This window comes from Pseudophryne corroboree, chromosome 1 (genome assembly GCF_028390025.1).
Source record: "Pseudophryne corroboree isolate aPseCor3 chromosome 1, aPseCor3.hap2, whole genome shotgun sequence".
Lineage (NCBI taxonomy): Eukaryota > Metazoa > Chordata > Amphibia > Anura > Myobatrachidae > Pseudophryne > Pseudophryne corroboree.
The window spans coordinates 150,000,843-150,015,113 of NC_086444.1; the positions used below are offsets into that span (position 1 = coordinate 150,000,843).

A 14,271-nucleotide genomic window follows, 5' to 3' on the forward strand; every position below is an offset into this window, starting at 1 on the left:
ATGTGCTGGATGCCTTACCTCAGGGATCAGCAGTGTTGTGTTTCACATTTAGCCACCGCTGCACCCGGGACACAGCACTCAGCTTTTCTTTCCTCTATAAGCCCGCCCCCAAACTCCTGTTAAACTAGCCAATGGGAGTATGGGGGCAGGCTTATACAGGAGAAGTGAAGCCAAATGCTGCGTCCCGGATGCAGTGGCGGCTGTAAAACTGACATCACTGCTGATCCCCGGGGACCTGCAGACAGCACATATATTACTTACAACATTAAATGTCAGTGGCAGCTCCAGAGGTGAGGCTGCAGCACAGTCCAAAATTCAAATACGTGAGCCACACCAACTGCCACTCCAAACGTTGCCAAACATCGCCGGCCGGGACTCACTGGCAGTTGGTGGGGCTTTCCTATTTGAATTTTGGACTGTGCTGCAGCCCCACCTCTGGAGCCGCCACTGATTGCATGTATGTTTATATGTGTTAACCGGCTTCCCCATGCAATGGGTGGTCTGTGCTTCAGCCGCCACTGATTATATGGTCCACCAGCCCTGATCTGTGAAAAGCAAGTACATTTATTTTGAAAAAGAAGCACTGGCCATCTGTAAATCAGAAAATACACACGCTATACCTCTTGACTCTCCTATAAATAGTTTGTTCTGTAATATAAAATTGGACATAGACGTAAAATGAGTTGCACTGTAGCACCTCAACAGACACCACTAATGTCAAGAAGAAACTTGGGGCCTGATTCTGAGCTGGATTCAGCCACGTCTGTACCTGTTAGGGCAGTATGTATGGTATAATGGTTAGCATTACTGTCTCACAGCACTGAGGTCATGGGTTCGAATCCCACTATGGCCCTAACTGTGTGGAGTTTGTGTACTCTCCCCATGCTTGTGTGTGGGTTTCCTCAAGTACTCGGGTTTCCTCTAACAATACAAAAATATATTGGTAGGTTCATTGGCTCAGGGCAAAAATCAATCCTAGTGTTTAAGTCTGAGTGTGTGCGTGTACATGGGCCAAGTGGTTCTTATCTCCCATCAATGTGCTTGGTGGGCTTGAAGATTGTTTTCCTTTCATCAAGATCAAGCCTTGGAGAGAAAAAAAGCAGAGACATTGCCCTATCAGCTTCTGTGATTTCAAAGACTGTGCTAGATAAATGACAGGATCTGATTGGTTACTGTATAGGAGTATTTATTTTCCTTCCTGATATTAATCTCGTATTCCTAAAGCAAATTTACTATTTTTATCATTTAATACATTATCATAATAATTATATACCTTTTAATAATCTACTTGCAAGGTTACCTCTAAAATTTGGATAATTCTAGTCAAGGAAGTTTGTGTGCAAAGTAAAAAGTAAGAATGGGTTTACATAAACAATTGATATTCATAAAACTCACCTCTTCAGACAAGCCTATCAAATCCCAGACCCACCCATATAACCTTCAGTGCTTCCCTATCTCATACCTCCCAACTGTCCCAATTTTCGCGGGACAGTCCCGTTTTTTGGGGACTGTCCCGCTGTCCCACCCGCGGGCCGCAGTGTCCCGCGGTGGGGGGGGCAGTTGGGAGTCTCTGTCTCTCGCTGCCCTGCTTAGCAGAGCAGCGGTGAATAGACGCTGTGCGCATGCGCACAGCGTCTATTCACTGGAGACAGAGGGAGAGGGGGCATGCCAGCGGCTCACAGAGCGCTGGGCATGCCCCCTCAGTGACGAAAATGGGGCGTGGCTCGCGATCGCGGGTCCTCCGTAAAGCCACGCCCCCTTTTCGTAGGTCACGCCCCCTTTTCCGGGAGCGTGTGTCCCTCTTACTGCAAGGGCAAAGTTGGGAGGTATGCTATCTAATTACATACTCTCTGTACAGTATACATAACATCACATGTCATTCATGCTGCAGCTGACGGGCTGCGAGCGACTTTGCAAGACCAGTTCTGCATATGTGCAGAATGAGTCTTGCACCTGCACAGACCCCCAAACATCGTATTTGTATACAAACCATCGGGTTTGTGCACAAATTTAAATCAGGCCCTAAATGTAGAGCTTGACCTTTTAAGTATTGTTCTATTTATTCTCTCCATGTTTTTTTACTGGTCATCTCTGCCCAGCCCCAGCCACTTTTCCATTCCTTAATAATTTTTTTATTTTTTATGTTTTTTACGTTATTTATGTCTATGATTGATGGTTTGCACAGCAGAGTACTGTAAGGGGAACCGGTACTTCTCCACAAGGGACAGAGATTATGTCCGTGTTGGTTTACCCTATCACTGAACTGGTGATGTATGTGTATATAATTTATAACACTTGGTCCTCATTGAGAGTTAAGAGGATATTGTATCATAATAGCACATGTTTAATACACACACAAATGCTAAGATCCAGTGATCAATGTAGTATGCAACCTCTGTATTGATGTTAAAATATAGTATTTGCCATAAAAAACAAGGGCCAGCATTAAGTGGTGTACAAGAACATACTGGCACTTGTAGTGCCACAATAGCCAGAATCTGCCAATACAAGGTTTGGGTCTATTTATTTAAAGAAGAAATAATGGGTAATTGAAGCAAAGGACCAAGAGAACTTTGTGGCGGAGCAAAGGCCACCATCTGCTTGAGATAGTGACTCTTTGGTCTTGCAAGCACCGGCATGCTTAGAGAAATGATCGGCATGAGGCTAATGTTAAAGTTTAGAGAAAGAACTGAGACAGTGTAACAGTAATAATAATCTTGGGATTCAGGTTGAACCCGGCCCATCTTACATGTGAACTGACATTTTTCATTGATTTACATCTCGGATATGTACAGTGTAAGAATGTAGCCCACTGAGGAGGAACGTAATAGCATTGTCAAGCTACAGTATAGTGGACTTGTCGAAGATTCCGTAACTTATTCTAAGTTCTTATCCCAGGTGACCGATCAGTGCAGGTAACATCCAATGTGTGATATAATCAGAGACTCTTACTGTGGGGTATATTCAATTAAAGTCTGATCCATTCCGACATGCATTTGTCGGAATGGATCCGACAGGACCTACAGTATTCAATGAACGGCCAATCCGACAATCTCAATCCGACTTTTTAAGTTGGATTGAGGAGACGTGGGAGATCAGCGGGGAGATAGGGGAGACCAGGAACCCAGTGGCTGCAGCAGCGAAGCAGGAGGATGGGGCACCACCAGACCTTACGGCGCGTCCACCCAGCTCTAGCAAGCGGGACCTCGCTTGCTGGAGCCGGGTGGACGCTGCCGTGAGCGCCGGCGGTGCCCCATCCTCCTGCTTCGCTGCTGCAGCCACTGGGTTCCTGCTCTCCCTGCCACTCTTCCCCGTCTCCTCCTCCTCAGCTCCCAATAGCTGCCGGGCCAAACCCGACAGGTTTAGCCCAGTCACGAATTGAGATTGTCAGAAATGGGGCCAAAACCTGTTGGATTTGGCTCCGTTTCCGACAGAAGCACGCGGATTGGCAGCTATTCCGCCGATCCACGTGCTTCCGACAAGTCGGAATTCCCGACTTGTTGTAAAATTCTGGGGTCTACTGAATAGGTCGGAACCCATTCCGACCTAAAAAAGCCGAAAACTGCCGTCTTTCCGACAGACGGCAGCTTTAGACTGCAATTGAATATACCTGTATCTCCAAGATCCTCACTGGAATGTTAATCAGACACTAGTTTTCCTCCAAGTGAGATAATTATCAGCACTGTTTTAATTAAGTCATTAAGGAAAGTTCCAGTCCCCTCTTTAAATATCAGATAACTCCGCACCAGCCCACTGCTTAGGTACTCCACAGAGGACCTGATCTGTTGGGATTTAATGATTTTCATTCCTATGTAACAAGGAAATGGTGGCAATGCTACAATATGCTGCAGATGCAGTATGAGAGTGTCATTCTTGAAACAAAATGAATCATATGCATGTCATCCGGTCTAGGCCACACAGCTCATAGCCCCACCCCCACATCACGGCACTAAGCTCCGCCCTGAACCAGACTGGCACATCATGCTCCCTAGCATGGCCATTAATGGGTACAAAACATCGATAGCCCACCGTATATGGTTTCATTTCTAACCATCTAGTTAAATCTTCCCTATTCTAAGATAAAATAATGCACAGGTGATTACTTCTCATCAGGGCCGTAATTAGGTGTGTGCGGAGGGGGCACCGCACATAGCGCTGCAGGGTAGGGGGCGCTGTTGGCAGCACTTGTCAGTTATCCATTTTAATTACTTTTACTTGCAGCTTCCCCCCTTTTTTGAAGACCAGCATCTCGTGACTGTCCCGCAGAGCCGTAACTAGACTTTTTTTGTGACACTGTCCCGTCTCCTACCCTGACCCCTTCTGTCGCTAATACCTATACGACATTAATGAACTTAACTTGAGATTTCTTTGTTATTCAGTCACACTGTCCTTTATTACATTTCAATAGGCTGACATACCCGGGATTCAAACCCATTGCCTGTGGCATTGCAGCCAGACAATTTATTCATTGAGCTATCCGTCTTTGCATAGAAAGGTAGATAATTCTAAGCTATATAATTCTAACTATTTGAAGCTTACCTTGTACTTTGTGAAGAAATTATCAGCATTGCGGCTAAGCTGATCTATGTAGTGTGTCTTTGCAAGAGATTGGATGTGTGGCTGCACACTACATAGATCTGCTCAGTTGCAATGTTGATTAGTTTTTTACAAAGTACCAGTAGCTTCATATAGTGTACATAGTTTTTATGCAGAATCAAACAGCTTAATGAGTAGGGTGTTTGATTAGAATGCAACAGGTTATAGGTTTGAATCCTGGGTATGGCAGTATATCGAAATGTATTATTTAATAAAGGGTATTGTAACTGAATAACAACAAGCTCTCAAGTTAAGTGCATGAATGTGGTATAAAGAGGATTTGTGTCCAAATCCATTTTCTTGCAGTGGTCTATAAATGTGTGTGTATTATAAAAATGTGGGAAGGGGCATCATATCATGGGCTTTCTCTGGGATCAATCGTGTCATGCACCTTCCCCACGAGGCATGCGCCTTATGTCCCTATTGTAAAAATGAAAGGGTGGGGGGGGGGGGGGGGGGGGGGGGGGCGCAAATTCTCTCTCTGGCACAGGGCACCAAAAAGTCTAGTTACGGCTCTGCTTCTCATACTTGCTATATCACCAGTGTTCTATACAGTGTACAGTGGGGGTCATTCTGACCCGATCGCACTCTGCAGTTTTTCGCAGCGTAGCGATCGGGTCAGATCTGCGCATGCTCCGCAGTGTGCCGGCGTATGGCCGCCCGTCGCTACACTACGATCGCCTCTGCCTGATTGACAGGCAGAGGCGGTCGATGGGCAGGAGGGGGCGAAACGGTGGTGTTTGCCCGCCGTTTCGTGGGCGCGGTCCAGCCAATGCAGGCGTGGCCGGACAGTGTTGGGAGTGGCCCGCAGCAGCTGCGTGACGTCACGCGCAGCCACTGCGGGCGGGGGGAGCGAAGAGTAGCTCCCGGCCAGCACGCTAAAGCTGCGCTGGCCGGGAGCTACTCTTAAAGTGCAAAGGCATCACCGCTGTGCGATGCCTTTGCACTTCTGGGGGGGGTGGGGGGGCACTGACATGCGGGGCGTCCCCCCGCATGTCTGAGTTCATGATCGTAGCTGTGCTAAAGTTAGCACAGCTACGATCAACTCGGAATGACCCCCCGTGTCTGTACGTGTTGTAATCCATGAATTTTTGTTGAAAAGAAAAATGTGCAGATTAATTTATAAAGTATCCGTAAACCTGTTCTAGAGAACGAATAGCTGCTAATGAGACCAGATACATATTGGTGACAGTAAGGTCTTAATCAACTGTCTCGATCGTGAGCAGATGTACTATGCCTTGGAGAGTGATAAGTGGAGAGAGATACCAGCCAATCAGCTCCTAGCTGCCATGTTTCAGGCTGTGTTTGAAACATGACAGGAGGTGATTGGTTGGTAGTTTATCTTTCTCCACTTTATCACTCGCCAAGGATTAGTGCATCTGCCCAAGTGTGCTATGGTGTATGGACAGTTTGTCTGAAGCTTACATTATGCAATCATCTGGCGGATCGGTTCTATAATTGCATAGTGTATGCACGCAGGCAACCAGCAACGATCAGTAAGAGAGCGTGAATAATCTTCCAGCATGCACCACTGCCTAGTTGGTGGCATCTGACAGTGTATGCACTGCTGCGGCTGCCCACCTGACATTTTCCTCTGTCCCATCATAGGAACAGAATGGAGATATCATGGCTATACATTGTGAAACATCTCCCAGTGTACAGCCACAATATCTGATTGGTTTCAGCTTGTCAGATAAAATGTCTGTCTTCTGGATAAAATGGAGTCCGAGTTCGCCAGAGGAGCGGGATGACGGCCGATCTTAGATTTTTTTTTAAAGGGGCAATCGCTTACAAGGCAAAACCATGTACTGTACTGTACAATAAGTTCTTATTCTAAGATCTTGCAGCTAATTAGCTAGGGTTTTCTCTGTTCAGTTTTCTTAGTCAGCTTTATAGTCAGATAATGTATTATTCTCCATTGGTTCAGTACAATTTAGATGTGCTATATATTGGTGCTGCAGACACTTAGTGGTGCCTTATAAATAAATTAAATACATATATTATCTATTTATAGTATTGATTGCTATATGTACAAAATGCGTTATAGCTATATATATATATTGGGATGCCTGAACATTTGTTATGATAAGCTTTTATGTCTGCTCAGTTGTTTTGCTTATTCATTTAGTTTTGCTTATTCTAGGTTTTGCGCTGAGTATTGTATTAGTTTTTAGCAACTATAATAATGTATTAAGCTGAAACAGATTGATAACTACAGTACAACTGTATATAAGTAGTTGTCTGATCTGTATATTTTCATCCATTTTATTTGCATTTTTTCTTTATCTCTCATAACATGTCATGATCTTGATGAATTATATGGCAGCTGAGCCTGCTATGTGTTATGCATTCAGTATAATATTTGCTTATATTTAGTCAGTAGAAATGGGTGCTACTAAGTGTATATCCGCATGCTGTATATGTACAGATCCACAATCTGCCGGCACTCAAATATTTGCAACATGCTCCTCAATGGGAAATATCCATACCAAATGCGGAATGATGGGACTCAGAATCTGCTTCCAACAGAGTGTATTTAAGCGTCAAATGTTTTCAGGGCGTCAGCCCCATTATCCGGACAATACATCATATACATAAAAAAGAAACAAGTGAACTTACCCCCATACTCCCCACCAGGACGCCAGTTCCCGCTCACCGCCGGGCTCCGGGTCACCTCCCACCGGAGGCACACTCTGCCGCACTACCGGGGTCACATCCGCCGTTACTGTGGAAACTGCTGCTGTCCACCAGCCAAGTTTCATGCGTTTTAGATGTATAATTTGCATTAAGTAGGTACAATTACTGATTATGATAATGATGATAGCGAGTAGCAATACAATCGTGTGGTCTACACAGCAACAATGTACAGCTCTCCCTATGTGGAATAGGAGAAAGGAAAAAGCGCTTGGGAGCCAGTTATTTATTACTGCAATTAAACAGATTTTAATACGTTAAACACACAGCAGCCGGTACATAACAGAAACAACAATTAGAATTAGTTCAAATAATAAGACCAGCAATCCTATAGCTTTATGAGCCGTTGCAATCATATGCTTCAATATATTCATATATCCTGTGGAATAATAATTTGCCATTTAGAGTGTAGCTGATCACTACAGTATCTTATAGCTGTATTGTTAGTGCAGATGGATTCGGTATGATATGCCGGCTGTCAGAATCCCGGCCGGTGTTCAGGAGGCCGACACTGGGATCCCAACAGCCAGAATACTGGCGGCTCGCCACGCTGCGGGCCCAGTGGTGACCTTCGGTCGCCAAAGGGTTACATTTCCTCTTGGGTGGTGGCGTGGACCACCACCCGAGTGGGTATTTCACCGGGTGTCGGGATTCCGGCATCTGTCTCCTGACAGCTGGGATTCCGGCGTCGGTCTCCTGACTGCCTCCCGTGCATATAATTAAATCTTTGGGCAGTATTCAAATGATATATCACGACCAATCTCCTTTCAAAAGTGATCCCCGTTATCACGCATACAACGCCCATAGTAATCAGGTTTATCTGCGTAAAGGGTTAGGCGCCCTCACTACCCCAGGGGTAGCGAGCTGAAATGATTATACCACGCCTGTTAACAGAAACAGAACAGGTGTGGAAGGGGGTGAAAAGAATTGAATACCGCCCTTTATGTTAGTAAAGCAGTTTGCTGTGATGGTAATATTAGTAGCAGCAGTAATAGTGATATTAGTAGCAGGAAATAGCTCACATTACACTTATCCATAGATAGCAAGCTGTTAGTGAGAAGCGCAACTTAATCGGGTTGATGCATTTATCTTAAAGCAGTTTATAGTCTCCACTTGCTCACTTCTCAGGCATTCCTATCTGTTATCAAACAGAATTATTAAATACATCATCCAATTTGTGTGCCTCGCACATAGCTGATATGAAGATTATTGACCAGTAACAGGTCCCATTTATTCCAATCTCCCATACAGGTAGTGCAGAAGTCTCCCAGCTGCTGGTGCTGACCTATACTGCAGCCTTCTCCGAAGTACCTTATTCTCACTACCCTTAATGTATAGTGGGAAATCCAACAGGTGTGTAAAGATTCATTGACGCGTTTCCCCACCTGTAAAGTTAATCAGCGGCTTCTTCAGAAGGTTCTCCCCATATACAGAATAATGGGCCCGATTCATAGCTTTACATTAGTGGCACCACAGCTCCTTCTATATACAAACGCTGCAGGAGGCTTCTTAAGGATAAAGACACCTACTGCCAGCTTCTGTGATCACGTGGATTGGAAATCTGAGTAACTCTCAGGTTACTCAGGATGTCCAGCGACATCACGCTGCCGGGGCCAGTGAAACTGCGTCCAAGAACGCAGCCACTGGCTTCAACACTACCAGAAAATGGGGCATCTTGCCCCTGTTTTCTGTAACACTGGCTCCATGCACCAGCAGCATGTCAGTCATGCTGGGGCTTTTGGGACACTGCTACAGACATCACAGAACCAGATCTGCGGCTTCTGCGCAGATCATTAAACATCAGAGATTTACGTAACTATTGGATTTACATAAATCTCTGACCCACACCGAATATGTGCACTTGGTTCCGAGCCAGCAGTGCAGTAATATCTACGGCCGAGGTATGTTCAACTCTGCACCAGGCCGGGTATGTTTGTTCATGAGTCACTGTGAAGACAGAACATGGGGCCTAATTCAGACCTGATCGTAGTAGCAACTTTGTTAGCAGATGGACAAAACCATGTGCACTGCAGGGGGGCAGATATAACATCTGCAGAGAGAGTTAGATTTGGGTGGGTTATTTTGTTTCTGTGCAGGGTAAATACTGGCTGTTTTATTTTTACACTGCAATTTAGATTTCAGTTTGATCATACCCTACCCAAATGTAACTCTTTCTGCACATTTTACTTCTGACCCCCCCCCCCCCCCTCCCCGTCCCCTGCAGTGCACATGGTATTGCCCATCTGCTAACAAAGTTGCTACTACGATCAGGTCTGAATTAGTCCCATGGTGCAAATCACGTTCCCCTTGTGTCTTTCTGCACTGCTGGGTTGAACCATAGCACCACACACACATACTGTATGATGCTGGGGTTCATATTTCCACTTAGATTTCCACAATACTGGTTCAGATCCAAAGGAGATTTGGTTATGTATGGCGAGTTATACACCGTGGAATGGCTGGCCTAGTGTGAGCATCTATAGACATTGCACAAATATACCAGACCAAACGCAGAAAGTTTCAGCAACACAGCTGCCAGCAGCCTTATTAGCCTTGGCAGAGGGTATTATGTAATATTTTCAAGATTTTTGTGGGTGATTTTTACCATTTTAATCTTATTAATGTTATGAACAAATGCCCAGTAAGTCAATTGGTCATGGTCGAAACTAATCAAGTCTTTAGTTCACCTGCTTGAAAAAGCCATCCCTCCCCTCTTCTTCCTACTGTATGAGAATTCAGCATTGGCAGACGGCTTCCCTTGTACTTACAGAGCCCACTGTTAGACTCAGCGCAGCCCATCTGGGAAGCATTAGGAAGGAAACTGACTTTTTTTTTTTTCTCTACACTTTTTCTGGATATCTAGAACTTGGAACCCAGCCACAGAGCTGCAACCTCCAGGAACAAAACCCCCACAATGATGAAGCTTATATATATTTTGCTTAGAGGTCGTTAGCTGCTTTTATGATACAACAAAACTTTAAGTGTAGGTGAAAACTTCAGTCTTCAAAAGGATCCACCGAGCAATGTATTTATTTTGGCAGATGACTGTGATTAATTTTACTTAACGGGGCTCAAGGAAAAAAAAAAGTTGGAAAATAGAGGGTGCTTGATGTGCGACGAATTTTATGGGACATTAGTCACTGGCACGTTTAACTATTTTATAAACAATTAATACATTTTAGCATTGGTACCATCATTTTTCACTTATTTTGTTATTTCTTTAACCCCTCGGTGACCTCAGGCAATATGTCACTATTTCATATCCTATAGAAAACATAAGCAGTGACTTATATTCTCTTGGAGAGAGTGAGGAGTGGCCAATATTTATGGCTGTGTGGTCAGAATGTTTAGCTCAGGCAGCCAGTATAATTGAAGGAAAAGCCCAGTAGGATAGATTCAGCTGAATTATTTGATTAAAAACAGATCTTGTAGCAAGGAAATGTTGACGTCACCCGTGTATGGGCCAAACCCTGTAATATGTTACAGATCAATGAAAAATACCTTTTTCAATGTTCATACAAGTAATTGACTATATTCTTCTTGCGAAAGGTAAACTATAAATTGGCTATTTATTGAAAAGGTATTTTCGTAAAATGTGGTTTAGTAAATGCTTTGGGGATGTTGCAGATTTGATTTCGAAATGGGCATCGGAATTTCCTAAAATAAGCAAACGCAGAAAGAACGCTTTTCCGCCCATATGTGGAGCACGAGATGCAGTAGCCTATACAAATGCTTTATGCTGGGTACATGTCACAGACGCTTACTACCCGCCTGCATGCCTGTTATATACCATACTGTATAAGTCATTTAAGTGCAGTCTGTGCATTTACTATTAGACATCCATTCAACTGCTAAAACCTTTCTAATACAACAGAACCAACCTCCCTGTCTTGTGTACACGGAGAAAACTAAATTCTAGAAATGCTTAAACATAATCTTAAATGCAAACTCAATTCCAGCTTCATGATGAAAACTGCAATCAGTTTTAGTTTAGCTTTTGCAAATAGCTAATTATAAGCTGTGCTGGCAATCATCATCTTCATTATCCAGGATTTGCACCTGCTCTTGACAATCCACAAATGATTTGACTTTCCCAGACACATATGCACCTCTTTCTTTATCTCCATGTGTTTGCAGTTGCATGGACGCACCTTTGCTGTCAGGGCCGTCTTAACGGCAGAGTAGGCCCCTGGGCACAGCAATGCACTGAGCCCCCTACCCATCCTCCAGCAGTAGGGGTGGGGGGTGCTGTCAGCGGCAGCTTTGATGTCCCGCAGGCGGTATGGGGTGTTCTGTCTTCCGCTGAGCATGTAGGACCTGGAGCAGTAATTTCTGCTAATTACTCCATTACTGCACAGATGGGGCTAAACTGTAGAAGGGGGCATTGGGCTGAATGAAGGGGCCATGGTACATGACTTCCAGGGTGGTAGGGGTGTTTAATACATAGGGGAGGGTGGATAGTGGAGTGGGCTTAATAGTCATCATTTTCCGGTGGGAGGGCAGCTTGCTTGACTGCAGATATCTCAAGTTCCTGAAAATATATTTCTTAGCTTTGAATGGGATAAAAAACTAGAGAGTCCCACCTTTCAGGAGGTACTGGAGTCTTGGGGATCAGAGTTCAGTAGCCAGAGCAATGCACCAATGACTATATAAAACTGCAGACCAGGTGTGTGGAGCTGGAGCAATGACCAGCTGCTGGAAGGCTGATATCTATGGTTCTGGGCAAAGGATTATACCCTCAGAAAAACTCTGTCAGACAGAACCTGAGATATCTGCTGGGAAGAGCAATTAACAGGCTCGGATGGGGACCACCGTTTTCACGTTGGATATCTTCGGTTCCCCAGGGCCGATTTTCAAAAATCTGGTACGCCTGGAAAGAGGGGACCCTCAGCTATCAGCCTAGGTCCCTCGTACTCCTGGGGCCCTTGGGCAAGAGCCCATTGAGCCCATACGAAAAGATGGCCCTGTTTGCTGTACATGGAGTATTTTAGAATGCCACCATCCCTCCTCGTTCCACCAGTCCAGGTGCTGGCCACTAGAGGCCAGCATAAGTGGCAGAGAGGTATATTTATAAGCACTGACATGTTTGCAGTGAACTGACAAGTTTATTTTTCTGCTTACTGTAGCAATACAAATAGTGTTACTGCTACACGGATAGCTGGGCCTCGGCCATACTGGTCCACCGGGGAAATTCACAACCTGACCTATATCTCTCTAGGGGGCCAGGTTCCAGACTATGCACTCAAATTTGGTATTGTTATTTCAATAGAGGGTCAGTAACCTGGTGGATGAACTTGGGTGCTTGGTTCCTTTGTTTGGAAGCTACACCAAGATTAGCCCTCCTGACAAAGTGGGCGGTCCTGACACACCCCTGTCCTTTATAAAGTAGCACTGTTCTTTGCAGGCTTGAATATATCTGTTGTAATGGTTGGCCACACCCCCTCTGATGGCTGGCCACACCCCTTTAGAATGGACACTTTCACAAAATTTTCCGGTGGGCCCTTCATCAAACGCTGAGACGTGCACGGTGGCGGAACTAGTGTGGCGGTCCAGGTGCAAAAATATGCTTTGTGTCACCTGTCTCAACCGCACCTCCTGCCCCTTCACTTCACAGTGTTCTACTTCTGTTCTACCTATTCCTTTTGTTTTTGCTCAGGGGTACTCCACAGCTCCCCTTTTTGGTGGCTTTTCATCTTCTTGGTTAGAGGATAGGTCACATATCTCAGAAGTCTGGATACCGACAACAAGATCCCAAAGGAAAGTGCTGGGGATGTTATGGTTAGGCTGCAGGAGGATTAGGCTACAGGAGGGGTGGGGTAGGGTTAAAATCCTTACCACGATCCATCAGGATTCTGACCATCTGGATACCCAACCCATCTCAAATACAGATGGAGTCATGCTAATCTGTAGGACGCACCGCCGGTAACGAATGGGACTGCCCCATTCACTCTGAATGGGAGCGTCTCTGTATGCTCGGCGATGGGCTTAGGCACGATGCCCGCCCCTGCCTGCGAGGCAGCCACGCTCAATGAGCATGGCTCCATCTGTATCTCATACTGTATGGCCATGATCTTTTGTGGCTCCAGAGGTGGGGCTGCAGCGCAGTCCAAAATTCAAATAGAGGAGCCACACCTACTGCCAGTGAGTCCCGGCCTGCGATGTTTGGGGTGGCATTTGGTGTGGCTCCCCTATTTGAATGTTGGACAGCACTGCAGCCTCACCTCTGGAGCCGCCACTGGGATATCTGCTGGTTGTCAGGAGTCAGATAGAATGTCTGTCAGTCTGACAGTGTATGCCCAGCATACTATATTTGCAATGTTAGATGCTATTTCTGGGGTCTGTGCTGCTCAGTCACTGGAAGAGAATGGTTAGGTGAAAAGGAGTGTGACCGTTGTCTGGATGAAATACTTATGCCTGGGTGGAAGGTTAAGGCATTGCCAAGCCAGTGAGTTCTTGGAACTCTACTCCTCTCCTGCAGCTTATTCACAAGCAGAACTCTACCCTAAAATGGTGTTTTAAACACAGTTTATCGCAGGTTAATAAGTTGAGAACATGCCGCGATATGAAATGAGTAAATGTTTTATGAGTACTATATTGGGCGAAATAATCAGGCGCCATGGCCTGGTCTACCACTGCTATGCAGATGATACACAACTGTACTTGTCCTTTGCTCCGGGCACTGATAACCCAATAGCAACCCTAAATGGCTGTCTAGCTGAACTACAGGAGTGGATGAGCGCCAGTTGCCTGCGACTGAACCCGGATAAAACAGAGGTCCTTATGATACGACCGCAACATCAAAGGACAAGACTGCAGCATAGCCAACCAACTGGACTTACACTCGGGGATTCAGAATTACAGACCAGTGATCGTGTTCGGAATCTTGGCGTTGTCCTGGATGGTGGTTTGACACTTAAACATCAGATATCAGCCACAATCAAATCCTCATTCTTTCACCTGAGGAACATAGCCAGAATCAAG

At 45.3% G+C, this 14,271-nt stretch overlaps 2 protein-coding genes across 7 annotated transcripts in view; one reads left to right on the plus strand and one right to left on the minus strand.

Moving 5' to 3' along the window:
• Positions 1-14,271, plus strand: part of ARSB (arylsulfatase B) — a 320,071-nt gene that overhangs the window by 239,460 nt on the left and 66,340 nt on the right. The window contains exon 7 of one of the 5 annotated variants that reach the window (XM_063963580.1): positions 8,542-8,637. The exons of the other annotated variants lie outside the window; for them this stretch is intronic. Coding sequence (XP_063819650.1) covers positions 8,542-8,621 — 80 coding nt within the window. The 3' untranslated portion in view covers positions 8,622-8,637. Of the gene's footprint in view, positions 1-8,541; positions 8,638-14,271 lie in introns of those variants that run through there. 5 annotated transcript variants of the gene reach the window in all.
• Positions 1-14,271, minus strand: part of LOC135057856 (uncharacterized) — a 263,586-nt gene that overhangs the window by 204,423 nt on the left and 44,892 nt on the right. The gene's annotated exons all lie outside the window — the stretch shown is intronic.